General features: G+C 41.3%; 1 protein-coding gene across 3 annotated transcripts; it reads right to left on the bottom strand.

Annotated features, from left to right (window-relative positions):
• CTTN (cortactin) lies at positions 1 to 27,533 on the bottom strand. Of its 3 annotated transcripts, XM_074917819.1 has the most exons (17): positions 27,411 to 27,533; positions 24,168 to 24,251; positions 23,657 to 23,730; positions 22,163 to 22,292; positions 18,819 to 18,929; positions 18,111 to 18,165; positions 17,478 to 17,588; positions 16,528 to 16,638; positions 15,828 to 15,938; positions 14,489 to 14,599; positions 12,695 to 12,750; positions 11,512 to 11,581; positions 10,820 to 10,968; positions 3,638 to 3,727; positions 3,355 to 3,544; positions 2,352 to 2,423; positions 1 to 1,780 (listed from the first exon to the last, which is right to left on the bottom strand). In XM_074917819.1, exons 2-17 carry the CDS (start codon positions 24,249 to 24,251, stop codon positions 1,644 to 1,646), a joined length of 1,662 nt encoding a protein of 553 aa, XP_074773920.1. In that variant the 5' UTR covers positions 27,411 to 27,533; the 3' UTR covers positions 1 to 1,643. The 3 variants fall into 3 exon arrangements, with proteins under 3 accessions (XP_074773920.1, XP_074773922.1, XP_074773919.1); XM_074917821.1 differs by lacking the exon at positions 14,489 to 14,599; XM_074917818.1 differs by lacking the exon at positions 27,411 to 27,533 and having other exon boundaries at positions 24,168 to 24,281.
• Between the last annotated feature and the right edge of the window lie 79 nt (positions 27,534 to 27,612).

Below are 27,612 nucleotides of genomic sequence, written 5' to 3'. Positions count from 1 at the left end.
TTCCATGCAAATGGTTCAAAAAGTTTATTGAATATTTAATTTACAAAAATCATATCCCTATGAGGTGTTCTATGCAAAATTGGATAAAATAAACTGCATATAAAACCCAACCCTAGTAATGCAAATACAACACAGAAATGAGAACATGGATAGAAAAAAAAAAAAAATAGAATCATGACACACATATGACATTCATTAAGGATTGTCCCAACCACCCAAGAATTGGTTCAACATGATGCCTTTGTCCTAGATACATTGTACATTTCACCATTTTATACAGGCCTTCTATATTCAGTTGGTCCAAATTTACAGTTTATAAAAATTCTTTGCATTCTTTCTTAACAACTACACCAGTTCTGCTATTCCCATTTTGATCAGAAGGTGGAAACAGACAGTACATACATTGAACATGTGCACTACTAGATGCAACTTGCTATCTTTGGTAGGGACCCTAAATCTGCAGTGAAGTGAGCCTTCTAGAACAAGGATTTCAGTTTTGGCAAAGAAGAGGTTTAATTTTGTTGTTTAGAAGAATGTTACTGGCAGTTTCTGCTGAACATACAAAAAGTATAGCTGTCTCTTGAATGGTTTAAAAATGGACATCATTTATATGGGTTTTAAATCTAATTACTTGTATTAGCATTCCTTGACTCAGAAATGGTTACATAAACTGTCACTACTGCACAGCAGGCCATTCCTTGTGTGAAGAAACGATGTGTTGCACACAGAGCACAACTGCAATTTCAGCCTGCCTTTTTTCTCCTGTTTAAAGCTATGAGTATTCCTGCAGGTAGTCACACAGCTTTGGGTGTCAGTTTCCCTTTGAACAAGTAGGAATCTCACTGAGTGATTCACCACTAGTATAGTAACTTTTTCAAGTTTTCCTGGGAAACAGGAGGGTGAAATAAAAAGTAAAGAAATTTGGGACAATCGGTACGAGAATGTTTGCAGCCCTCCTCTGGGATAACATGAACAGGAGGAGCAGGATCAGAAAAAAAATAATGAAAACAAAAAAATCAATGCAAGAGCCAAGGAACTTCACTTTAAAAGAGAAGGAAAAAGTAACCAGACCGTTTCCTTCATAACATTAATATTCCATAAATATTGGACAGTATTTGATTAACTGCCGTTATCTGCAACTTTCAAGCATTCTCTTTGCTTTTTCAAGCACTATCTGGAAAAGAAAAGAAAAAATTATGCACCACCCCAGTCCTCCCCACTCCCGCTTAGTGGAAACGCAAATAACCTGCATAGCCATGATTTTCTTAGCTGAAAACATCTAGTGGAAGACTAACTAGACTTAAACACTAAGTAAATCTGCTCACTTATGAGTAAAACATGCAATATTACAACAGACAGCTAACTGTCCTTGAAAAGGCTTTTTATGACAATTGCTAATTTGGCAGAGAAGAAATGTTTCCAAATGCATGAAAATAATTTTAAGAGCCTTAGTGAAGAACATAATAGTTACAATATATTAGCGATTTCTGTGGCATAAACATTTTAAAAAGCATCAGCAAAGTATTAAATATAAAAGCAATATGTATATACCCCTTCATCCTCAGAAAAGCATCATGATTTGTAGTGTATTAAGTCAGATTTATTGACTGGGGAATTAAGGCATCACCAGTAGACAATAGGGTTTATTGTCTCAGCTCCACATAATTCGCAGGGAACAACCCGTATCGGCCTTTGCAGACACCCCTCCACCAGCCGTCATCAATCATTTCTATGTTTGTGATGATGTCATCCGGGTCAAAGGAAATCTCGTCATCCCCCGCTGGAGAGAGAGGTGAAGAGGCTCAGTATTCGCCCAGGAGCGGCCCCCAGGACACCCTCACCTACCAACCCACCGGCGCCAAGAGTAACACAGACCCTCCTCGCCGTCCCCTCTGCCCTCGGGGGGCTGGGACAGGGCGCCGGGCAGTGACAACCTGCGCGGACGGACGCCTTCTCATCCGCTGGAGCAACGAGGTAGTTGGTTCTTACCTACTGCATTTTGGGCGTGTTTCTAACTTAAGAGCAACAATTGCTACTTGAGAACCACTTTACTTTCTTGATCTCTCCCCAGGATTGACCAGTCAAGATTTTAAACAACTCCGTATGACACGGTTTAACACGACTGTTAACACAAAAGATTTTGAAAACTTCCACCATGTCCAGAAACAGTGGCTAGTACTTTTGAAAAGTACTCAATGCTGTCGCTAAATTACTAATTTCCTAATTCTTCCTATCTTCACTTCATATACTACTACAAGAGACTACGTGATGAAAGGCAAAGGAAAAATCCAGATTTATCTGTGCAGAAATTTCAAAGACAAGACAAGGTTAAAAACAAGAGCTTTGCTTACCAGCCTGATAATCATAAAGGGCTATGGCTGTAATTCCGAGTTCATTTTCGTATTCATCATAAGCATTTTCTTCTAAAGAGAGACAGAGTAAAGAAAAATTAAAAGCACAAAGTACATTACCTGTCACCCCAAGTTCTTTTCTATGGTGCTCCTCCTTTAATTCTACTGCTAACCCACATAGCAAGCAGGGAACAAACTATGCAAGTTTTTAGCAGTGCTGACGTTCCTTCTATATCAGATTTTTTTCCCTACATCACACACAATTAAAGCCTGAAAGGCAGTGTTCACAAGTAGGAATTTAATACAGTACCAAATAAAAAAGATCAGCCTTGTAATACTTCTGTAAAATGTGACAGGACAAGAACTGAGCCCAAGACCACTGTGTAAGAGACTATTTAATACAAGTATGCACACTGTGGGGTAGGAAGGAGCCTGTTTAAAATTCCCAGGTTTTCATACCAGGGCAAGCAGGTTCATTCTTCACACCTCATTTAGTAACCAGAAGAGGTAAGAAAAACAGGCATTCAAAAGAACCTTATTCCTTCCATTTCATTACTTTCAGACGTCCTTACCCCAGTCCCTCACAGGCACAGAACACACCACAGCCATTTCAAAGTCCAAGAACTGTTCACAGAGTTTTTTCCTTGGTAGGCCAGCACTGCCTCAACACACATTTAATCTCCATCTCTGTGCTTCTTCCTCAAGCTGAGCTGCACTGTACTGGGTGGAAATGGTTACCCCTACACTTCTTTTTAAACTGATACCCTAGACAGCACTGTAATTATTCCAACACCATCTCACAAGTTAAGCAAATTCACCATTCCTCTAGCCGTATCTTAATTTCCTAATTAAAGTTTGTTGGTGGAGAATCTAGAAAGTCTCATCAGATGAAGACCTTAGAAAACTAGGACAGTGCACTATCAGCACAACTACTCATTAAGTTGTTGCCCAAGGAAATAATCTTTATCTTAAAGGGTTTCATATCAGAAACACACACTCTTACCTGCTTGGTAATGGTCTCCTGCCCCTGCCACTTCATAGACAGTCTCTGGTTCATATTCTGCCTCTCGCTGACTCACTGCTTCCTGGTAGTCCGACTCTGCAGCTTTGTAGCCAGAATCTGGCTCACGTGCAGCTGAATATGTTGTACTGGAATTCTTGTAGGAAGACTCTGCTTCATAGGAAACTGCATCCTGCAGAAATACAGGTGAGGTTTGTTAGGGTTTTGCAAAAAGGTTCTCATGCTTAGGATCAAAAACCAGGTACTGAAAGTGATTCTAGCAAACCTCATAGACTGGGCTTGAGGGTGCCTTCTGCTCAGCTGGCTGCATGGTAGGAGATGGCGGTGGAGTTTGTTTTTTGGCTTTAGCTTGTTCCTAAATTGAAGAGAGAGAAAAACTTCAGTGCAGTTTAATCACTGATGTCATGACACTGAACAAGAAACAACCCTCCAGTAAGACAGATAGACAGCATATTCTGCAATAAACTGATGGAAGCAGGGAGAAGAGGAGGTCTGCACTGGCTGGATCATTAGGCCTGCCTGAAGATTTAGACTGTACAGTAAGGCCTCAAAAATATAGCAAAGCAGAAGAGAAAAAAGTAAAGAAACAAAACCCGCACGTGTTTAACAACAGAGTACCCAATGTTCTTTGGCACGTTTCCATAGGAGCTGCAGGGTTTCTGTGTTCAGTATATTCACTCTGTTCATTATCTGTCTGGGCCTCAAGTCCTATTTTAGCATAAGTTTAGAAAACCTGAAGCAAGCCCGCATCTTTTAATTATACAACTGATATATTATCTTTGATGAGAAATGATCCTGCAAGCTCTTGCAGAGCTGCAAAACACCTGCTAAGACAACAGACTGAATAGCTCAGACAAAGCTAGGTCCCTATATACTGACAGTGAGGGATTCAAACATTCAGAAGAGTTTTATGCGGTAGAAATAAAAGCAGTATTGCTATTGTATTCTGCGACACAAAGAACGTGGATCTGAATCAAGGGTTCTGGCACTCAAGCACTTCATGCTGTGCCACCTCACCTGTGAATCAATCCACAATCATCATTAGAAAGCCATTCATTAGGAAGCCAGGATACTGTAGCGCAAGAAATGCTACATTGCTTGCACAACTTAGGAAAAAAAAAAGACTGTAAGCTAGCTGTTTCATTTTGTCTCTCTTTACCATAAGGGAAAAAAACCCAAACCTGTGGACCTAGGGCCAAACTTTCTTCTTTATCATAAAAAGAAAAGAGAATACGTTATGGGAGACTGTGCACTCCAATTGTTTATGTCCTTCAAGCCTAATTCCCCAAAAGATCCTCAGGAGAAACTGCAGTCCAAAGATGAAGTGATAGGACTCTGTTACAAAAAAATTCTTCCTTTCCTTTCTTTGTCACAGCTCAGAAAAAATACATCTAACAAAGAAAGCAAAGTGTGTCTTGAGAACAGAGCCAGCTTTGAAGACAATTCAAAGTGTAGTGCTGTGCTTTCTGGAAAAAATCTGTCCTGATGTGAACAGTCCTCCCCGACTTTTAACTCCTGTGCTACAGATAAAAAAGCCACCAGCAAAGTGTTTATTAGAAGTCAAATCTAATTTTGAGGACAAATTAAGTAGTATCAATCCATTAACATCAAACATGGCAACAGTCTGAATCATTTGTCCTTGGAAATGGGTCTCTGCAATCCAGACTATGGTTTAGGACAGCCACAGCATAACTGCCATAAAATATTTAAATTGCATTGGTGTCTCCCCCTCAGGCTGGGTGTCTTCCACACTGAAAGGCTCCATGTGAAGGAGCATACTGCCTTGTTCTCTAAGGTAGCAGAGGCTCTCTAAATCATGAGGCACCTGTCGATTCAAGTCAGCAGTTAAAGAGCTCCCTGAACGCCATTTGACTATGTGCCATATGAAACAGAAAAAGGATTACCAGTAAACAGGGTTCTTGAAGGAATACAGTCCATATGTACTTTCCATTGTGGGAGTACGTATGCCCACGTACTTAAAGCAAGAGAACTTTTTGTCTGTGCAAGAAAGTTCACTTACAAAAAACAAAGTTCCCTTAAGTCAAAGTCTGTCCCCACCCTTTACAGTATCTCCCTCCCCTTTTCCTGCTCATCTTGTGAGCGAGGGGCTGTGCAGCCAGTGCCATTTCAGTTTCCCCTTAACCTTGTCCTCCCTCCCTCAGTGTCTGCAGAATCACACAATTAACCATGGAGATGTTCAGTCTGGAAGAACATTAATCATCTGGTTACGGTGAAATTTAAATACCAGCTTTGGAAAAAAATTTCAAATGTGTCCAGGCAACAGAATCTTTGATGAAGCACAAGAAAAATCAAGCATAACGGCTTGAATTTAACCCACACTTACAACAAAAATAACAGTAAAGAAAGTCATTTTTGAGAGAGAAAGGGGAAAAGGAAAAGAAAAAGATGTAACAGTTCAATGACTCATGAGAACCTGTGTTACTACACTTAAACCCTTCCAAAGAACTTTTTCCACATCAGGAGGAAACCTCAATGAAAAGCTGAAATGCGTAAAAGCCTGAATTCACCAGCTTCCATCCACAGATCTTACTTATGAACATATGATCACCCAAAATGACTGGCAAGAGAGCTAATGGAGACGTTGAACTTCTTTCCCCACACAGCCTGGACTACAAACCCATGAACAGAAGGGAATACAAAGCAGAAAGCCCGACTACTGTGGCAAGATACATATCATCAGTCATCTCCTCCCTACTGGTTCAGAAAAAATGGCTCCAGCTGGGTAGAAAAGGAAGAGTCTAATGGAGAGCCATTCAGCATCCACAGCAAGTGGATTATTCCAAGATTGAGATGAGAGAGACAAACTGTTACATGGGTCAGACTGAGAGAACTGAAGAAGTCTCTGAAAGGCGAAGAAGGCCTGGTACCAAAATGCAAAGGGACAATGAGCACAGATGGAAACTTGTCCCGCCTTACCCACAGCGCTTGGCAACAGAGCTACCTGGAGAAACATGCACCAGACTACTTGGCCAGTCTCAGGGCTGTATCCAAGACCAAGCCTGGACACAAACCTCTCAAAACGAAGCATCAATATTTTCTATGTCAGCTGTGCATCCTTTGAAAAAATTCACATGGCCACCAGAGCTGATTTCCCATGTTTCACTAAAGACTGCAAGACAGCTCAACCTATCAGAGCTGAAGGACAGACGAGTGTGAACTTCAGGGAGTCCTGCTCTCCCCACACCTATCGCTTAGGGCAGCTGCTGCCTCGAGGGAACAGAGGATCCCTCCTAAACCACCTGATACTGCCATCACTCATAAGCAAAGCAGGAAGGCTCTGTCCTCCAAATGGACCAGATCTCCAGAGCACTGGCACAGCTGCTGCTCCTTGTGAAAATGCAACTGTGGTGCACGGTATTTTAGAATATATTGATATCCCTCCTTGTCAAGACAGGGGGAACATAAAGGGCATGCCCCTGGAGACACAGAGCCACCACATGAACTACCTCCTTGCATTCTCGAGGAACGTCAACCTGCTTGTAGCAAAGGTGCAGAGCAAAGTACAGAACAGCTCGGTATGAGATACGAGAGTTGCCACATGCCCTGGGAGAGAGACATCTTCATGTAGTTGCGAAGAGGCGAAGCACTGAGTTAAGGATAAAGTATCCTGGGGTCCTGCAGCCAGAGAACTCTTACTATGAGAGTTGGTAATTGCTCTGTGATAATAGTCTTTTCACTTCAGAACATTCACTTTAAGACCCAGGTGTTTAAGGATGGGCTGCAATGTTTACAGGGACTGGTCTTTTGCAGAATCCCCTAGAAACAACTAAATCAAAATAAGGAAGTAACAGTCCTCAGTGGAGGAGTACTGTCTAGCAAGTACCATCAGCATCTTGAGGATGACCAAAGGAGTTTCAGACAGGCTGAGAAATCCTTAAACCACTAGACAACACCTTGTCTGAGAACGAAGCAGAAGTCGTGAGTTACTGCCAGGTGAAAATACACACCTCAGAGGAAAAAAGGGAACAGCAGGATGAATGCTGAGAAAGTCCATTTTCCTCTGGGACTGATACTTCTTAGCAATTCTCAGCAGTAACTGGAAGCAAGGGCTGTCCAAAGTGATCTCATGGGTGCAGAATGGCCTTATTAACAATTCAACACTTATGATATCCATCAACTTATATCACGGTTCTTCCTTATTTGGAGAACTGCAAAAGTATCTACTAAATTAAATCCTGCAAAGATAACAATGCTGCTTGCTCTAAGTCACAAGTCCTAACACTATCCAGATCCAATGTGCTGACAGAGGAAAACAAGTGCCAAGAAAAGGGAGATCTCCTGAAGGAGGACTGCAGCTATACTTTCAAGAGCAATGGACACCTCAAGGTTGTCTCCAAAAAGAATATTAGTTCCCATTCTTCGTCACCCCATGGAACAGAGCCCATAGATCTTTGACTACAGTTGCAGTGCTGGTGGCCAGGACAAGAACTGGGGAAGATGAGAAGTGAAAAAAATCACTTTTTTAGGGAAACAGCTAGGTGCTAGACCTAGATACTGGCAACACGTAAGTTTAAAGACACTGAAACATGCCAGGAACAGTGGACAGTAGTTCAGGAGCAGAGACAGCCTGGCAATAGCTAGAGGAGCTCTGGGGCTACTAGCTGAATGGCTACACCAGAAGGTGGTGACACATGGTGACAGCCACTTGCTGTGACTCTGAAGCGAGCAAGTGCTGAGGCATTCAATTTTTCTCATCTGAAGAGCTCCCAGAGCAACTGTACAGACTGGATGCATTTCAGCTTTACCACTCTGAGGAGAGTGAAACAAAGTGCCTCTCCTCAAGGTAAACATTCAACTTTTCTCTGTGTGGCTCAGTGCTGGAGGCTGGTGCCAATGCTGAGAATGACACAGAGCAGTCCAAGCTGACTAAGAGTGGCACCCTTGAGCAAGCTTGCTGACCTTATCAAATAGAAAAGACTGAATTCTCAACTTCAGCTCTACCTCTTCTGCTACCAGCTTTAGGAGAGTGGCAGATGCTGTGCTTGAAGATGTAACATGTTTTAGTCCAGGACAGTAAAGAAACCCGAACAATGGTTGGGGGAAGGTATTAAAAGTCCACAAAGTACACAAGCATGTAAGGCAGCATTAAGAAGGAATCACTGATAAGCAAAGATGAACGCCCATTCATCTTGTGATATATGTATGCAGTGAACACATGCTCACACCATACATCTTGAAGCCATAAGGCAAAAGAGGTGATAAACTGAAAGAAGAAAAAGTAGTGGTCACTTTAGATGAAGAGATTTGATTTATCCTATAAAGCTAGAATTTCTCAGATTCCAAACAGAACTCAGAAGTTAGCAGTTTTCAGAAATTAACAAGATACACAATCTAAACAAAAATACACACGATACATGAACCATGCAGTTTCAGCACAGCAAAACCACAGAGCTGTTTCAGAAGCAGCACTGGCCTACACACCTGTGAACAGCAGAGTTGAGAAGCCAACCAATGAACCAGGCAGGGGAACTGATTCAGGTTAACTAGATGTTTTATTTGTAGATGCTTTGCTGGCGTAAGGAATAAGGCAGCTTGAGAGCACTGCTGTTAGCAGCCACGCTAACTTAGGCTAGTTTAGTTACTGTGAAGTAACATGCAGTTTCACTGCAGTGTATTTTTCTTAGTTTAGGAAGATTGGAGCTGCATTACCTACCATGCATTTAGTTTTTCATATTTGTAAAACAAATTATTTATACGAAGTCTAAATTTGTGATGAATTAGACCATGCTGATGGAATGGGTTCAACACCACACCCTGGCATCCTGTAGCAGCATCCCACTAAGACAAAGTATCTACCACATCTGAGAAACCAGTCATTGGGCCTGTCCCACGTCGTTAGGCAAAGGACCCAGCGGATCTGAGAAACTATCTGACAGTCTTTCCTGGATTTCAGATGTCTCACAGAGGATGTTGAGACAAGTTGATATGCAACATTTATTAGTGGGGTGTGCAGCTGGTGGCATACATTGGCTCTAAGAATGAAAGATATTTCTGACAGAAAATAAAAACAAAAGAGGAGAGACAAAAGAAAGAAGGAAATAGAGAGGAAAAAGAAAAGAAGGAAAAAGAGAAGGAAACAGAGCAGTGATGAGGATCCCAGACAAGCATTCTCCTCTGGGAGAATCTCTTCGGCACAGCAAGTGGAAATGATGAAGATGATGGGGATGACTGGTTTTCCTGTGTATCTCCTTAAGTACTACAGAGCTTTCATCAGGACCTGCTCAATCTCCCTACTGGTTACTCCTGTTTGGGACACTATTAGCACTGTTTGGAGCATGCTATTTCAACATCAGTCTTGCATACTGGTTGGCTATTAAGTCTCAGTGCACATGTATGGTTAAGTAGCATTTATTTAGAATTTAAAAGACTACTATCTTTTTTTTTGTGTCCTATGTTTAGTCTTCCCTAGTATAAACTAATACCTGTAACAGAAGAAGTGAAGGAGAAGGGGAAAAGAGGGACTATTCTTACATCAGCATCAATTTCTTCCCACTCTCTGCCATAATGTCAGGGTTTACAAGGGCCATGAAATCAGAATAACAGCATGGGACAAGGGAAACTGCCACAGCAGCTTGCATGAAAGGTTACACAGCTGCAGACAGCAGGCCCTCAGGACTGCTGATAAGGCACCTCAGGCATTGTATAACAAAGCAAATGAACAAGACATGAAGGACAAGTTGCTATTAACGCACTACTCCTTCCATCTCAGCAGCAGAACTTCCCCAAATATGCAAATTCTATAAAGCAGATAAGATGCAGTTTCTGACTAAACATTTCCTGGAATTATTTTGCTTATGAATAACACAGAACTCACGAAGCTTTTAACCATGCCAATGCTAAACTAATTTTCTCAATTCTCAAACTAAGATTCAATTAACATTTGGAAGATTATCTCCCCTCATCTCACAGGCGCGTGCTGTGTGAATTGGTGACACCACCTCCATCTTCCACGATACCAATTTCAAAAAAACAGCAACACCAGCCATCACCATGGTATTAAACTTCTTGGAGAAGCATTCCTGTAGGGCCTTTCGGGGACCACGTGTCTCTCCCCTTACGAGCTTCTCCATGCCCAAGGGAATCTGGTATTTCCAAAAGGCAGAAGTACCATGGGATAAGTTCAGACTGCACAGATCAGTGCTCATGACTAGCATACATATTTTGGGATAGGCTAAATAAATTATATACTATTAAGTGTCACCCAATCAAGCTATCTGATGTCTGATATACATATGGTACATGTTGATAGATGGCTGGAATCACAAACAGGTAAAGCACAGGTACAATCACAGGCAAACACACAAAGAACTTTAAAGCCTAGCTGGAAAGAAGGAAAGTATTTTTTCTTAGAAGATTCTCTTTTCTCCCAGCACTGCACTGAAACACACTAGACATGCTGCTCAAATGGGATTTGAATCTTACTGACCTCCAGTTTCCTTCGAGCCTCCTCCTGTTCTTGTTTCTCCCTGGCCATTCTTTGTGCCCTCTCAGCTTCTGCCTTCCTTCGGTCTTCCTGCTCTTTTTCCTTGGCTAGATTTTCAAAGTTAGCTCGGATGCTGCTCGTTTTATTAGCAACTGTAACATTTACAAAAATTAAAGTCAAATGTTATTGTTTAAGGTTCTGTATAAAGGTAGCCTGGAATGAGCTTTGGGTACAATTTTCTGCTAGGATTTAACATGTTTCTGCTTTTCTCCTCTCTGAGCTGCCTGCCTGTTCAGCAAAGTCCTTCAATCTCTCTTTCTCCCTCTTCCCTTCCAAGCCCAAAACTCCTGTGCACCACATTTCTCTGTATATAAAAACCTCTGCAACATTTCTCCCTCCTCTCCTTCATGGTACAGTCTCCATCATTCTGCTCCTCAGTCCATTCTCCAATCTGATGCTTTTCTTCTCCCTTCCTCAAATCTGATGACCCCCGAGGGAAAAAACCCACCAAATCTCAACAAACCAAAACAATCTCTACAGGAAGAAGGAAGAAAGTAGTTGAGGTTCCTGGAGACCTGCATATACAGCAGTTCCCTCTAAATGATTCTCACTCAGCATTACTAAATCAACAGTAATATCCTGGGCTTTTGAACACTATTCGCCTCCAGAGGAAGGATTTGGGGTCAATGCCTTACCAGCTTCTATTGGCTTGGTCTTCTGATAAGTTGATGCTGGTTTTTCAATATCTTCAAAAGTTGCTGCATTCTATAAGTAAGGAGATAAAGAGTACATTTGAAAAACACAAGTTCACAAAGACATTTAGACAGTTTCAATCTGTGACATTTTGTTGTGATATTGCCCCTATGGCTTTTTTCAGAACACCAAAACAAAATCAGGAAGAATCAAAACTTGAGAAATGGAATAATGCTTTCTGTAAGTCAAACTATGTAAGAATTAATCTTCAGGGACAGGTTTAAACACATTAAAATCTTGTTAATTAAAAAAATTGGTTTATGAACAGATGACTCATCAGAACTAGAAATGAGGCAATGTCCTAAACATTTATTGTATAGCTGTTGCTGTTCTAAGCCACAGTATGCAGGATTTCTACCAAGGTAAAAGCATCCACTCTCCCATTAAAGAAGCAGGTATTGTTAAAACAGAGGGAGTGTTTTGAGAACAGTATTCAAAATATTATACAAGAAGATTTTTTTAAATTAATCATCTTGAGTCTGAAGCCACAAGTGAAAAAATCCTACAGACTTTCAAACTCTGCTACTTTCTCACTTTTAAATGTCCTACATAAAGCTGAGAGTAAATTTATTCAGTAGATAAATCTCAGTGAGGACTTTTTAATCTTCTAGTTTTTTAAATTAAAAAAATGGACAGGTAGAAAAGGGGTCTCAGCTGCCCTATCTTTCACTACTAAAACAAATTCTCCTGAAGAGAAGAACACTGATAATCAAAGTGGGCAAAGTTGGCAAATATCAAGACACCTATTTTAAGCAGTCCACTAAAAGGATATCCTCAAGATATAAGGCATTAGCTAGTTGTTAGAAGACATGACTGAAATTGTGGAATTAATGAATTTTCTCATTCTTTCGTACAAATTTTGGTATTCTTTCATTTCCATGATTCAGTTTTCCCTACTTAAGTGCATATACACACACTACATGTATCTACAAACATACACGTGTGTATAAACTGGCATCAGCTCTGTGTGTATAAACTTGCTTTTTAAAGATTTAGAAAAGCACAGAACTCTACTGTTAGACTGGAGTAGTATCCAGAAATAAAGAGCTGAACACCACAGATCTAACCAAATGATTTTTTTATCCCTACAGACTATATAAGTCACGGCTCTTTTAAGCAACTTACCTTATCCATTCGATCTTTCTGTACACCATACTTCCCACCAAATCCTTTCGAATAATCTAAAAGCAGGATAAAAGGGTTAGAGTAGGAAGTTTTGTTGTCCCTCCCATCTTTCTGCCAAATGCAAACAGCCATTTCAAATGCAAATAGCCATTTCAGCTGCATGCAGAGATACAGTGACAGCCGCCAAAGAAAATGCAACTCGTTTTTTGATGCAGAAAGGATACATAACTGCAAGAGCCTTCAGGTACACCAGCAGATGACAGATTGTGGGCCACATGCATTCTTTGAGTAAACATTAAGCTGAGGATTGATAAGGTATCAAGCAAGGAATAAGGGATGAGCCCTTCTAATGCATCACTTCTGTAACACAGCCTTTCACAGCACCAATTCTTAGCCCTCTGCAGTAATCATATAACCTAAGCCATTTTGCTTTGCTCAAAGGAGCGATATCCAGTCTTCGGTGACCACAGAGGTGTTTTTTCTCTCTTTAACTTGGTAAATTCTATGAATGGCAGGAAAATATAACAAATTTCTCATTCCAGTGGATTTGGTCGTGATACCCAACTGATGAACATTAAAGTTACTGGTCGTAACTTCTGCTCTACATGTGGAAAGGGGCAATTCCACAGCACGAGCCTGCAACAACTCACCACCACAGAAATGGGTGGCCACGCTATTCCGTACCGCCCCTGAGCTGCACACTCTTTCTCTCACCTGATGCTGACTCTAGCACTTGTTCTGCTCCAAAATCAGTTTAACTCACTAGTGGCATTAACAAGAAAAACAACAAACCAACCCTAACAAGAGTAGCTTTCTGCTCTTTTCTAGTGAGTTGTACTCAGAGAAATGTCTGACGAGCACCAGAGCCAGCGCAACAGAAGCAGCAAGAGTGTGTGGCTGGAAAAACACCTCCTTCTGGTGGCAGTGAGCTGTAGGAATGTGCCCTTAGACTCTGTAGGTGGACAGGCTTTCCTATACGTCCCTGGAATACAATTACAATTACTCCTTCTCCTCTCAGCCCCAAAACCACTTGGGTCCCCTAGCCAGCTATTTTAGTGTTTGTACTTGGGCTCTGCTAAGGCACATCTGATGCTCTAAACGTTTGAATTTATGTCACTGTAGCACAGAAAAATATTGACTATCAGAATGAACAACCTTATTTTCTTCAGCTTTGTATGTATTTTCAGCCAGAATAAATATACTACACTTACATTTTCCTGATCCAGACTTCTCACTTTAAGATAACGGAAAACCAGGAATTCATGGTTTGTACCCCAACTATTTCACAATGAATAAAGAGAGCATTATAACAGTATTTGCTCACCCAAGAACCACAAACATTCCCTACTTCTTGTTTTAAAGACTACAGTCATTTTAAAATGATCTTGCCATAACTCATTGCTTGTTAATGGTTACATGCATGGTCCTTATCTGAGTATTTTTCCACCAATTTATCCAGGCAAAACTTCACATTTAGACGCTAAAACTGGTAAGCACGACGTCATTAACATCATACTACTAATAATGTTGCTATTATCACACTGTATGTATAGCTATTAACTAAATGCATAATGTCGCAGAGCTGTTAACTAAACATTGGATGTCTGTTTCCTGAATACAGGCTTGCTTTATGTAACATTTTAAGAATAAAATGGAAGAACATTGCTAGATCACGTAGGAATAGAAGCGCAAGGAAGTGTCTGCACATTACTAGCATCAATCTATTCAGACAACTATTTAAGACTGTGTGAGAAGTGGCTGCACTGTTAAGAAAGTAACAAGTGAAAACGGTGCCTTGTTGAGATTCATGCTTGGCTAGTTTCTCCTTGTAATCAAACCCCACAGCAGATGGGTCCTGCCTTTCTGTCTGTACACCAAATTTCCCTCCGAAACCACTCTTATAGTCTGAAAAAGCCACATGTAATAAATTAAAATGAAGGGAGGAAAATAAAGAAGTTTAGTCAGAGACACTCAAAATAATTTTTGCAATATTTTCAATTACCAATAATTTTGGATGGTGAAAAAACAACTCAATACACTTTCATAAGAGTAAATTCCAAAGAAGTTTCCACTTGAGATTAGGAATAGTTCAACATTGATTTATCAGACATAAGAACACCATTCTGAAGTCACAGAAAAAAGCACTTCACATTCTTCATACATACTGCATAATGCACTTGCATTTTGGTCAACATTATGAACACAAACGCACGCATAGTACATTCACCAAAACAAAACAGCATACAAAAGGATACAAGAGAATAAAATGAGCTTCCTTCATCAGTGTGGTTAATTTGTACACTAGAGATCTGACTTTTAAAGAGGTGTTAAGATAGGGTCCACAGAAACTATCCCCAAGACATTCCTACACAGCATTGTTTAAAAGAAGGAGGAATATTCCTGCTGCTGCACAGCTTGAAGACAAAAAAGCTCTCAGCTAAGAGCTATGACCATTGCCTACTGCTGCCTTAGAAAAGCTATTTTAATATATGGTATAAAACGAGGGCACAAAAAGAAACAGGCTTCCAGTAATCCTCTCACAACAAATCTGCTGGGATATCCAACAGAACAAGATTCTAAGGAGAACTTTTCATTTCTTTAACTAAAAAAAAAAAAAATTAATATAAGAGTGGTGAGAGGGTTAGGGAGCAAACGTTATTTTGCAACTTTTCTCTGGGTACCAGTATTTCCTAGGAATAGGTACCTTGCAGGCAATGAGAAAGGACAGCATTAGACGTTACATCTCCCCTGCATCAAAATGGGGGTATACATAACAGAAACCAGAAAAGGAAGATTATTTGTGGAAATTAAAAAGAAATTGCTAATCCATGGTTTGCAAAAGTCAACTGAAAAAGGAAAAAAATAATCCAAGCTACCTACTGACTCATAAAGCTTCTCTCCAGTGAGAACTTAGTGATAAGTCTGAACTTTCAGGGACTCAGCATCAGATGTGTTACCTGCTTGGCAGACACCAGTACAACCAATACACAGCAACCGTTCAAACACAGAAAAAGGAGACTCATGTCAGCTACTGTAAGGCCGTGGCCAGATACCAGGGGAGGAGGGTTCACACAGGGAAAAGTCAAAATGAGGGAAATCAGAAAGAATGGTAAAGAATTGGGAATTGATATACCTTTCTGGGATTCGTGCAGCTGCACTTTCTCCTGGTGATCCCAGCCAAGTGCACATTTGTCTTGTCTGTCTGTCTGCACACCAAACTTGCCTCCAAACCCCTTTACATAATCTGTTTGCATGAAGTTTCAGAAAAGATTATTGCAGTTTATGACTTTAAACAGTATTTAATAAAAAACCAGTAACATGTTATGGGATAACCTGCCCTGTGATTAATGATGCTGTCTTTCACTCTTTTTTCCCCCACTATACTACCTCAACAGAGGGGAACGACACCCATTCAGTAACTCTAGGATCACGATGCAAAGAAGTGCCACAAATCCAGTGAAGGGTACAGCATACAGACTCAATAATATTCAAAGGTTTGAAGAATCTGATGCACTTTCCACCTAAAGCCATATAACACACATGTATATATATGTGCAACGTAGATATATAAATAATGAAGGACTTGAGACTGCCTCTGAATACCACAGATCTGTGCAATTACACATTTATTTCAATAACGTCCATATGAACATAAGGTCCCTTGAAAACCAGATTGTGAAGGTCAGGGACAGTTTACAATGCCTTCTTTTTCATTTAAGGGAAATAAAAATCTGTGTACACATTTACCACAAAAAAACCCAAACAAACAAAATATTTCTTCCCAGGTTTAAAAGGCTGATCGAACTAGTATTTTTAAATAAGATAATAAAAACCTTTCTGTGATTCATGTTTTTCCGTTTTGCCTTGATATTCAAAGCCAACAGCACTTTTGTCCACTTTGTCCTTGTCAACACCATATTTACCACCAAAGCCCTTGGAATAATCTAGAGATAAGAGTGAAGAATTCTGTTTGTAAGTGTTCAATAACAAAATATTAACTTGAAAAACTGTAAGAATCAGACCTGCTAACATTACATTACATATTTAAAGAAGCACTGACATCCCCAGTTAATCTTGATTCCACACACTGAAGTCATAAATTCTTCAGAATACATTTTCTCAGTATGGAAAATAAAATAGTAACATATGTAGTTCAACTGCTGGGTGGTATCAGCGATTCTGCTACTTGACTCCTTGATAAAAATCTTAGGATACTTAATAACAAAGCGAACTTCAAAAAACCATGTCAGCAACAGCCTGGATGCTTTTAAACAAACACCCCCTTCCTCTCTTTAGCATTTCTTTGAGATAAACAGAAGAGAGATGTGAAAAATGTCAAATTTTTCAATAGAATAGTTGATTTTTGATCAGATATACCTGGAAACCTAATTAGCACCACAATATTAACTCTAAATGCTACTAACTCTGATAAATGTTCTAATCTGCAAACAGCTGATTCTTTTAGAAACACTTCTCTGTTGTGGTTAAACTGCTTACAGTCTCAGTACTTTAATCTACAGCTTTTCAAAAGTAGTTGCAAAAAACCTCCAGACAAAACTATGTGCCCTGCTTCCAAAGTAATGGCAGTCAGATCATCACTTAAAACCAGTCAGAACCTATGTTTTAGTTTTCTTCTTCAGAAGTCAAAGTTTCAGCAACATAAATTTTATTCAGCATTAACTTTCAGCAGGTTAGGAGTGCAACACATGTAAAAAATTATACTACCTATCATGAAAGCCTACTACAGCAGAGTACAAACCCACCAACATGTGTGTCCACTCACCCTTCTGTGACTCGTGTTTCTCAGTTTTACCCTGGTAATCAAACCCCACTGCACTCTTGTCCACTCTGTCAGCCTGTACTCCGTATTTTCCACCAAAACCACTTGAGTAGTCTGTATTGAGAGTAAAACACAATAAAAACAAAATGAAGAAACTTTTAATGGGAACATCATATCCTATCAATTGGGGGGGGAAGCGATTTCAGAATGGAAATATTATCTCTTTAGCACACAAAATTAAGCTAAAAAGTAAACACAGAAAATAAGACAGGCAACAGTCCTACAGTTTATGATGGTTCCTCTTAAATCTACTCCCTATTCCCAACAGGGTGCAATACAGTAAAGAACAACTCCAAGTCTTTCTAAAATGTCCTTGAACCTCACTTCTAAAAGAAAAGTAAGACTCACAATAACACGCTATTTCCTTGTCTTAAAACCTCATCTACTCATGAAATTGCTTTGAAATTCATTTTTTCATCTTCTCTTCCACCCAAACCCCTCAACATTTGACTCACTGAGAAAGTCATGTGGAGGCCTCACTAAACAAGGTCTTTTACAGACAATAAAATAATAGAGATCTGTTCTATTATTTGTAAAAGCATGTGTCTTCAGGAGATGACCAGCTCACCACTTTACCTTTTTGGGAGGCGTGCTTCTCAGTTTTCCCCTGATACTCAAATCCAACAGCTGACTGGAAGAGAAATAAAATTGCATGTGTGACAAGGAGTTAGGTATTATTAAAAAAACTGCATGCACTTCAGTGGACAAACAGCACAGAATTTCCTGTGTCTTTATACCTACTTATAGCCCATATTCATTTACATGATAACTTGGCACATGTATTCATGAAAGGGTTTCTGTCATCCCTTGCCAAAGCAAATTATACTAGCAACATACTCTAGTTTTGCCAGGTTCAGCAATTCAGTACAACAGGAATTCAGCATTTCCATGCAGGGGTTGTCTTGGAACAGGACACCAATTACCCTGCCCAGTAGCTCATGCTGTGACACAGGACAAACCACCCCCAAATCCTTCCTTCTGTAGCATTCATGATGATTTTATCCTCATCAGAGAGCACAGCCTGGCTAAAAGGCATATTTTAAACATCTCTTTCCAGTTTTCTTTTCAACTCATCTCAATCTCCCATAAGGGCTTTTCTTCTATTTTGCTTCAAAGAGCAATTTATCCACGTAACAGTCAGTGTTAGTTTACTGCTCAACTTCAAATACAGCAGGAAGAACAGACCACAGCAGCATTTTAAGGTAAGATATTTTTTCAGCCTTATGTAAAAAATGAGAAACTCAGGTACTGTGAGTAGCTGAAGTACAAGATAAAATTGCTTACCTGGTCAACTCTATCAGTTTGGACTCCAAACTTGCCACCAAACCCTTTCACCGAGTCCACTTGGGAGCAATGCTTAGAAAGTTTGGATTGATATTCGTGTCCAACAGCTGACTAAAAGAAATTGGAAAGTTGAGAAACAGGGAACAGTTCTATACAGCTGTATATATTGTAATATATACAGCTGTATATATTACACTGCTCCAAGTAACTTGAGGATAAGCTTCACTACAAAGGTGCATCGCTGCCACTCTTCCTGTTGAAACAAACTTCCCTGGAAATTGCTACTCACTCGAGAAGTCTTCCTGAGACTACCAGTACAGCCTAGTCATGCCAAGAAAGAGTCTGACAGCAATGACTGTATTTTATGAAGACTGTTTTATGCTCTGGATTTTTAATTCAAAAGCACAGGAATGAAAACAAGAAAGATAAAGACAGAGTCTTCATGCAGAATTTAAAATAAGGATTAGTTCTAGATAAAATACACAGCCTTGTATTTAGGCACATAGCTACAGATCTGGTTCAGCTGGTATTAGACTGCAACCAAATACAACCATGGCTAGGTTTTCCATTGACATTCTTCTGGGCAGGCACCCTGATCTTCTGCGTAAGTCAAAATTAGGTGTCTTCTCTCTATACTTTCTCCTCACTTGCCAAATGGCGTCGCAAGATGAAGCCATGCACCCACACCAAGACAGAGCTCCCCATGCCAAAGGCATCCCAGCCCCGCAGTCTCCAATTTGAGCCTGTCCCTGGAACTCGAGCTGAACACAGCAAACCGAGGCGCCGCTACATCGCACTGTGACTGGCTTCAGGGAAGACACAAGGATATGTAATTACATACCTGGAAGTACATTCAGATAGCATTTGCTAGTGTTACACTAATCTAGTGCTTGGACAGCCTTCTAGATCCTGGAATCAATGCTGGAGCCTAGCACCTTTGAGGGGTGTTACATAACACGGCAAAATTTTTTTTTCCTGTCCAGTGCCAAAACTGAGCACTGGCCAGAGCAACTTGCAATTTGTCACTTTAAAGTTTGAGCCTGCTGCTCAAATGCATAAAATCCCCTGTCAGAGGCAGAAGGAGAAGACGCTTTAACCTGCTGCACACAGCTGTGAGAGGCTGCACCCTGCACCTTTCCTGACTCAGCACTGGTCACTGTAACTGAGACACTCGGGGTCAGCACAGCGACCTCCAAGCACCTGCCCCAAGCTCCAACCTTTGAGGAATGAGAAACTGTTTAGCTCGTGCCAGCAGCAGACAGCTGGACCAAGATGAATCAATTTGAGGACACAAGGTGTCTAGAAACCACAAGTAACTTGGCTTTTACAGTATTTGCTTTTGGTTTGGTTTTTTTTTTTTGAAACACAGGTGCTGGAGGGAAAATTCCCAGCACGTAGGAAAGCAAAACATTACCACATATAATGGCTGAAGTAACTGCCAGGTAACAGAACAAGGATGTCAATAATAGGACATTACCTTAACTTACAAGTTATTATAAAAGCTCCTTTCTTTTCCTGACAGAAACAGTCATACTCTTGTTCATTCTGCAGGTGTTCTGTAGCAGAGTAACTGTTTAATGTGACAGAAAAGGCTCCCACCTCCCTTTCTTCTTCCCCTTACCCATTACATTAATGGAAGACATGAAGCTTTGAAAATCCCAGGTTTTAGGTGGTTTTGCATGATCCCTCTTTTGTTATACCAATGGAGGTGGGTATGGTTTAAGCATGCTGTTTTCTTTATGTGGTACCAGAACTTTCTACATTTCATCAAACACCAAGCATTACAACATATCTCTTTTCTAAAAAGGCTTAGAAAAAGATTCTTCTTGGAAATCTGTATTCCAGAGTAAATTGTCCTCACAATTCCTCAGCACAATGCTCTGCCACATTTCAAATCAGTTATGGAGGTTTGGCATATAGAATGATATAACTGTTCTTTTTAACTCAGCATCAAGGTTTTGTCCTAAATGCAGCAAAAACCTGTACCATGACAACACTGCAGTAACATTTAATTCACGTGAGTCAAACCTTACTGCTAGCACACCTGCACAAGCCACAGACAACTGTGAGGGCGAGAGCTCCATGGCTAGGTTTTAGAACTATAGTTATAAGGAAGAAAGCTTTATAAAAAAAAAAAATTATGAACATTTTCTGTCAGCAGTATCACTCAGATGGGCATGACCATCATGTTTTTCCTGATGATTAATTCTGGCCTACAGGAAACAGTACTCACTTTTGTTTCTTTTTTCCCCATGGACACAGGTAAGAGAGAAACTGCCGACACTAGTGAGCTATGCAGCCTAATGGCTGAATCTGCTCAGCAATTCCTTTCCCAGACTCAAAGGTTAGGTTAGCTCATTTCAAAGGCCCACTGAGAATTATACAGCTATTTACTCTGGAATATAGGAATCCAGCAAAAATTTAAGGCTGCCAAATTACTAGAAACCCAGAAAGTAGATAAAGTAAGAAAAGAGAATCATTCTTATTCAAGAAACAGTTTGGCTCTTATTTTAACAGAGCACATGAAAGAAACTAGCCAGAAGTTGATATGCCTGTCTAATTATCACATGGATAATGTAATTACCTTAAGAACTATAATTTCTTTTGTTAATAGAGTGTAACTTAAACGGCCATTAAGTCCTTATGTAAAACATTACCTTCTGACTGAAGTAAAATGATTTTTTAAATACTTGGATGACTTGTCACTGTCCATAGTTTACCACTGCCCTCTAATCTAAAAGCAGCAGCACACTCTTCTTCATTCTTTGGCAACCTCTGTATGCATAGAAGAACTGGAACAGCATCGAAATAAAAAAAAGTACTGGATTTTTTCATGCATGAAGTACTTTGTTAATTTAGAAATATTACATTTTGAACCTTGAATCTTGACTCCAGGGGAACTCACTCAGGACATAAGCATGCAGACTTGCTCTAAAGACAGAGCAGGCACCAAACAAAAACATGTGGGGCCACTGCACGTCCCAGAACTTCTCATCATTCACAAATTCCTCATCTGCCACCTGAAATACTTGTACCTGATGCTTCAAGTGCTTTAGTTCAGTTCTTCTGTAAGGGCATCTTGATTTAATCGGAGAACAGAGCATGATGGCCTGACAGATGTTACAAGTGTTACAAGTGTCCTTGTTAGAGCACTGTTAAGAGTGATGCTTCTGCCATCAAAATGAGCCACTGCTGTATATAGCTTATGCCATTATCTGAATTTCTATGTCTCCAAACCAAAGCTGTTCCAACTTTGCACCTTTGACAAGTTTAGTATGCATATATTGTTGTGCTGGCCACAGGCAAGGCTTACAGTATCATCCTAAGGAAACATTCATACTTACTTTATCCATGCGATCTTGTTCAACGCCAAATTTCCCTCCATAGCCATGGGAAGCTTTTGGTCCTGTTTCAAGCTCCTTCTCTTTGAGGTTCTGGTGTTCTTGGAATACGTTTTCTCTCAGCTGATGAATACTTTAAAGACAGATAATTAAGCAGCAAGTTTTACTAACAAAGTTTCAGAAGATAACTTCAAAGAGATGCAAAATAGAAAGAATACAAAAATATTATCTTAATTAGAAGTTGGACAACTTGTATTTTTCAGGCTGTTTCCATTTTTTCAGTGCACAAAGCACTTTACATTCTGAGAAACAGAGTTTATTCCACTGCAAAACATTGCCTAAATAACAAAAGAAAGCACGGGTTTTAAGACTAGCATGGAAGGGTATTTTGCTATTTAAACAATCAATTACCTAGAATTTGTATGTGCCTGAAACACATTTCTTCTCATGTCTTAAATTCTTTCCAACACTTTTTATTTAGATGGCAACTTTTCAGAATAGGGATCTCTTATCATACAGTCCCTATGGTAACGGGACTATAATTCTAACTGAGCAGTCTGGACACAACTGTAATGCACAATAAGGATGCAAGGAGACATGCACCTCCTCTTCCCCAAGTGTTCCCCTGCTATATGCAGGAACTAAACTTACGGTAGTGCAGGCTACATACAAGGACAAACCAAGATGGCTATCTGTACCTTAGAACACTTCCCACCTGAGTTTAAAACTTCCTCAGGCATAATTCAGCCAGTAGACATTCCCACTGCACTCCACATAGGGCAGAAAAAAATTGATCCCTGAAGTAAGCCGCATAGTGCAGTCTCTCTCTCCGCTTGCAACACTGATGACATTTATTCTTAGCTTTATACCACGAGGGTTGACGCCCCAGAAATACACAAGCAAAACCAAAACAAACATCACAATCACAGATTTCCTAAAACTACTTAAGTCCTAAGAGACTTTTCATAGCAAGTACAAGAGGGATCATTTCTGTCTCACACAGCCCTTCCTGATGCACTCACTTACTTTTCTGCCAGAGGGCTCAATTTGTTACTTTGCCAGAATTTTCGTGAGTTTGGTAGCAGTTTTCTAAACAAAGCCTAAGAATTAAGGGGCCAAATGTATCCTTAAAGTACCAAACCGGAGCTGCTCAGATCACTCAACACAAACTTCTCCCTCAGCAGTATTGGCTCTTGCACCAAAACAGAACAAAGAAACTTTCCAGACACAAAGAGGCAGGAAAAGTAACATTACCAGTTACAAAGAAAAACTGAAGAGTCCCTACACCATATTTCTGATCTTAACTTCAGGTCTGAAGATACTAATGTATTTGAAAGATCAGCAATCTGGCAAATAATCAATCTTCTACAGAGACTCTACAGAGCTCTACTTCTATGGAGCTTTAATTATGAAGACAGAAGTAACCGAGAACATGAGCTGATTAAAATTCGCCTGGGATTGTGACTATTAATAAATTTTAAAAGAGAGCTGCTTTACTTGATGTGCTCTTGATGGCCGGATCCTTTCACAGTTTTAGCCCCCCAGCGCTGTTCTTTCTCACTCACATCATTCTGCAAAGGACACACGTAAGAAGAGTTAAAAACCCAAAGACATTACTAGTTATCTGCACTCAGACTTCACAGTGAAAACCTTCAGTAGTTGACGAGATCAGAAGAGTTAGAAAAGCAGCTACTACCACCACTTCTCTTCTGCTGTGAGCCCTGTGCTTTGCCCCCTGCTGAAATGCACAGAGCACACCTTCAGCCCCAAGAGGCCGCTGCTTCTTGACACAAATCTCTTTTGTACAGACCTCCCTGCAGTACCCAGCCAAGACAAGATAGTTTTGTTAATCACTCAAAGGCACAAAACACTAATTCTCCCTCCTTCCACGAATATGCTTCTATCAGTTTATAATATCAGTTTATACAAAGCCCCCATCCTGAAGAATTACTCTTTAACGTGTTATGTAACACACTTCTGCTGAATCAGTAAAATTTGAAAGCCATACCACAAAATCAGGATCTGTCTCCCAGTCATCGGCTCCATCATCCTGGTTGACAGAAATGGTGTGGCCTGCAGTAGCCTTCCACATCTGCAACACCATCAAAAGAAGAACTGTCATACTCTGGTTACATGTCAACTCATTTTATATTACTTATAAAACAGATGGAGACACAATGCAAAATTCCCAATAATGTTATTTAAACACATAAACAGAGCTATATTTGACATGAAATTTTTAATTTGACATTAAATTTGAAAGCAAATTTGACCATTGGTTCTCACGTCCTCTTCTCAAGCTGGTTTGAAAACCCCTTTCAGTTTTCCTAGTGGCACTGCAAAAAGGTTAGGAGCAATTGTTGACATGATTTTGAAGAGAACAAGGTAGTCTTTCCTTGTCCAAATTAGTGTCTTTTCTTCATTCACTGCACCAAAAGACTTGTCTTCAAACAGGTCTCCAAACCAACATCCAATTCGGAAGACCGTCGCCAATGCTAGATCCAATGTATATATATTTAAGGCATAGGAATAGTTGTTTATTAGGCAGTAAATACTGCCTAATACTATGTTTCCTCTGTTAGGTAATGAGTTTCAGCATTATGAAAGAAATCCAAACGACTCTAAGAATTTGCATGCAATCTAGACATTAGTCCACCTGCCTGCAACAACAGAGTACAAGAGTTACTGCATTTCTCAGATAATCCCTTGTGAAATACACAAACTCAAGTGTCTTGTCTGACTTTCATGAGAAACAGAGGGTGAGTGCTGGAGTACCAACAGCAGGAAGGAAAACTCATAAAAAGGCAAACAATAACGAAACAACATTCAACACTTTTAAGAGGCTAATGATTTTGGGCATCTCATTTTCTGGAAACCTTATCTCCTGTGGAGTATCAAGTTGGACACTTTTAATTAACACTCTGGAACGTGACTATTGAGCAGAATTCCTGACCTGCCTGGTGCTACTGGCTCTATTTTATACCCTTTATTCTAGGTAAATCAAAACAAATAAATTCTAAAAAGCAGAACAAACATAATGAAAAAAAGCTTTCTGTTCCCAGCTTTTTCAGGTACACGAGTCAGAGGGAGGATTTCTTTTCTTCATCACTATTCTACTAGTTATTTAACATACCATCATTCTGTCCACTTACCTTTATCTTTCTAACTAAGAATATATTATAAGGATGATTATTACAGACTATTTCATTCACACAAGCCTAATCCAGTAGGTTGAATGAAAACTCCCTTTGAAATGACTAACTAATAATCTATAGGTAGTGTGCACAGAGTAAAAAACTACTTCTTGTTCTATAGCCTGACAGAATAAGTTGATGAGCCAGTTTTTTGGAGCATTTCAGAAATTTCAGGATAGGTAACAAGAATGAGAGCAACTGAAAAACTGATTGTCAAACACTGAGGTAGCAAGTGACAGAGTGGCCTGGAAGGAGGGTGCAAGAGCAGAGCAGATGACATCTTGACAGAGCAGTAGCACATTTCCCCTTCCGCTTCTTCAGGTGTCCCACCTCCAAATTCCTATGGCAGTTAAGGAACTGGCATTTATTAAATTACTTAATATCCAGAAAACTTATGAGACTATATAATAAAAATTGTCAGAAAGCAGAACCAAAGCAGCTCAGTAATGAACTCAAGGTGGGGTCCAAGTTCTTACTTTGTAACCAAACACAAACCTGTGGTCACTCCCACCAGGGACAGCTTGTAGCCCTCCCTCTGCGCTCCACCACATCTAGAAATGGAGTTCAGGTGACAAGAGCTGAAGTGCAGTTACATATGCACATGGTTACTTTATACATTCTGTGCAAAACAACTTTCTTCCCCAAGTATTTGGTTCATGCATTCCCTTGTTTTGTTTTGCTTTGTGCATTCAGCTGCACTTGGGCAGTTAAAAGAACAAAAGCTAGATCCTTAAGCCTAGGTTTCTTTGCTTCCTCCTCAAACACTCAGACAATAAGGAAGGAAAGCATTTCACACGCACACCCTTACAAAAACCAGAATCCACCACGTTTCTTCCTAAATTATGCACATAAACGCCAACATTTTTCCACACCTCAACCCTGCATTCTATAAAGTGAATTACAAAAGGAAGCAAAGCAGCCTAGTAACAAGAGATCTCAGTCAAGACCTCTGATTGTTGGTGGGGAGCTAACAGGAATAAGCCCAGTTTCCGCAGCAGCTTGCTATTCCAGTATCTCTCCCAAAGCAGAACGTGGAGGAATATGATCTATTTATGAGTCACTGACTCACATGGTCAAATTTCTGAAGGAAAAAGAAAACGCTACGGTTCAAACGCAAACTAAGGCTAAATATACGCTTTGATTTCAGCTGGCCAGCTCTGCTCTTCGCCGCTGTTATGACTAATCAGCAGTCACAGCATCCTACCCAGCACCTTCAGCGGTGCCCTCGGGAACTGCCCTCTTCCTCAGGGCCCACGGACAAACTCCTGGCAGGAACAAAGGAGGATGCCAAGGCTTTAAGCCCAGACAGAGCGCGGCAAAGGGAACCAAGGAGCAGCTCCAGGCCTACGTCAAGGCTCCAGGGGGACACCGTGCGCTCATCCGGGGCTGGCGAGATGCTGGGGACCCGCGGTCCGCCCCAGCAGCTTTGCCGTTCCCTCTGCGGGAAAAGGACGTTCAGGGAGCTCCTCTCTTCTCCGAGGGTGCGGTAGTAACCTCAGGCCCGACTTTCACAGGCCACGGCACGGCTCACCCCGTTTTCCCCTCATGGCCACTGCCTTCTCCCAGCCCCCCCAAAAAGTCCTACAGCAGACGCTTTTCTTCTTTCAGGTTACCAGCTCCGGGGCCTCGGAGCTACGGGCGGCTTTAGAGAGTTTAAAAAAAAAAAAAAAAAAAAAAAAAAAGAGACAAGAGTCACGTCAGCCTGGCTCGGCCTTTCACCAGCGCAGCGACCGCCTGCCCAGGGGGGCAGCGCCCTCCGGCCCCTCACTCACGGAGCTCGGCGGGCTGAGGGCCGGGAGAAGCCCCTCAGCGCCCCGCACGGCGGCCGGGCCCGCGCCCAGAGGCCGCCCCCACCCCTGGGGGGACCCCGGGCCCGGCCGCGCCGCCGCAGCCCTCCCCCGCCGCCGCCCCGGCCCCACAAGGCCGCCCGGCGCCGCCGGGGCTCCCCCGGCGCCGCCGGCTCAGGGGGGCGTGGGGGTGTCGCCCGGGGCCGCCCCGCTCCACCGCGGGCAACGCGGGACGGGGAAGCCCCCACGGCCGGTCGCCGCCACGCTTACACTGGCGCCCGCCGGCTGCCGCCGCTCCTCCTCCTCCTCCTGCGGCCGGCGCTGCCCTGGCTCCCCGCCGGTGCTTCCCGGGCTGGCGGCGGCGGCGGCTGCTGCAATTTCCGCTTCTCCCGAGCTCCCACTTCCTCTTCCCGCCCGGCGGGGCGGCTCCAGGTGGGAGAGGGACCCGCCCGGCCCGCCCCGCCGGGAGGCG

This window comes from Athene noctua, chromosome 14, assembly GCF_965140245.1.
Source record: "Athene noctua chromosome 14, bAthNoc1.hap1.1, whole genome shotgun sequence".
In the NCBI taxonomy this organism is placed as follows: domain Eukaryota; kingdom Metazoa; phylum Chordata; class Aves; order Strigiformes; family Strigidae; genus Athene; species Athene noctua.
The sequence above is the reverse complement of the archived record's forward strand: the minus strand, read 5'-3'. Positions and strand labels throughout refer to the sequence as shown.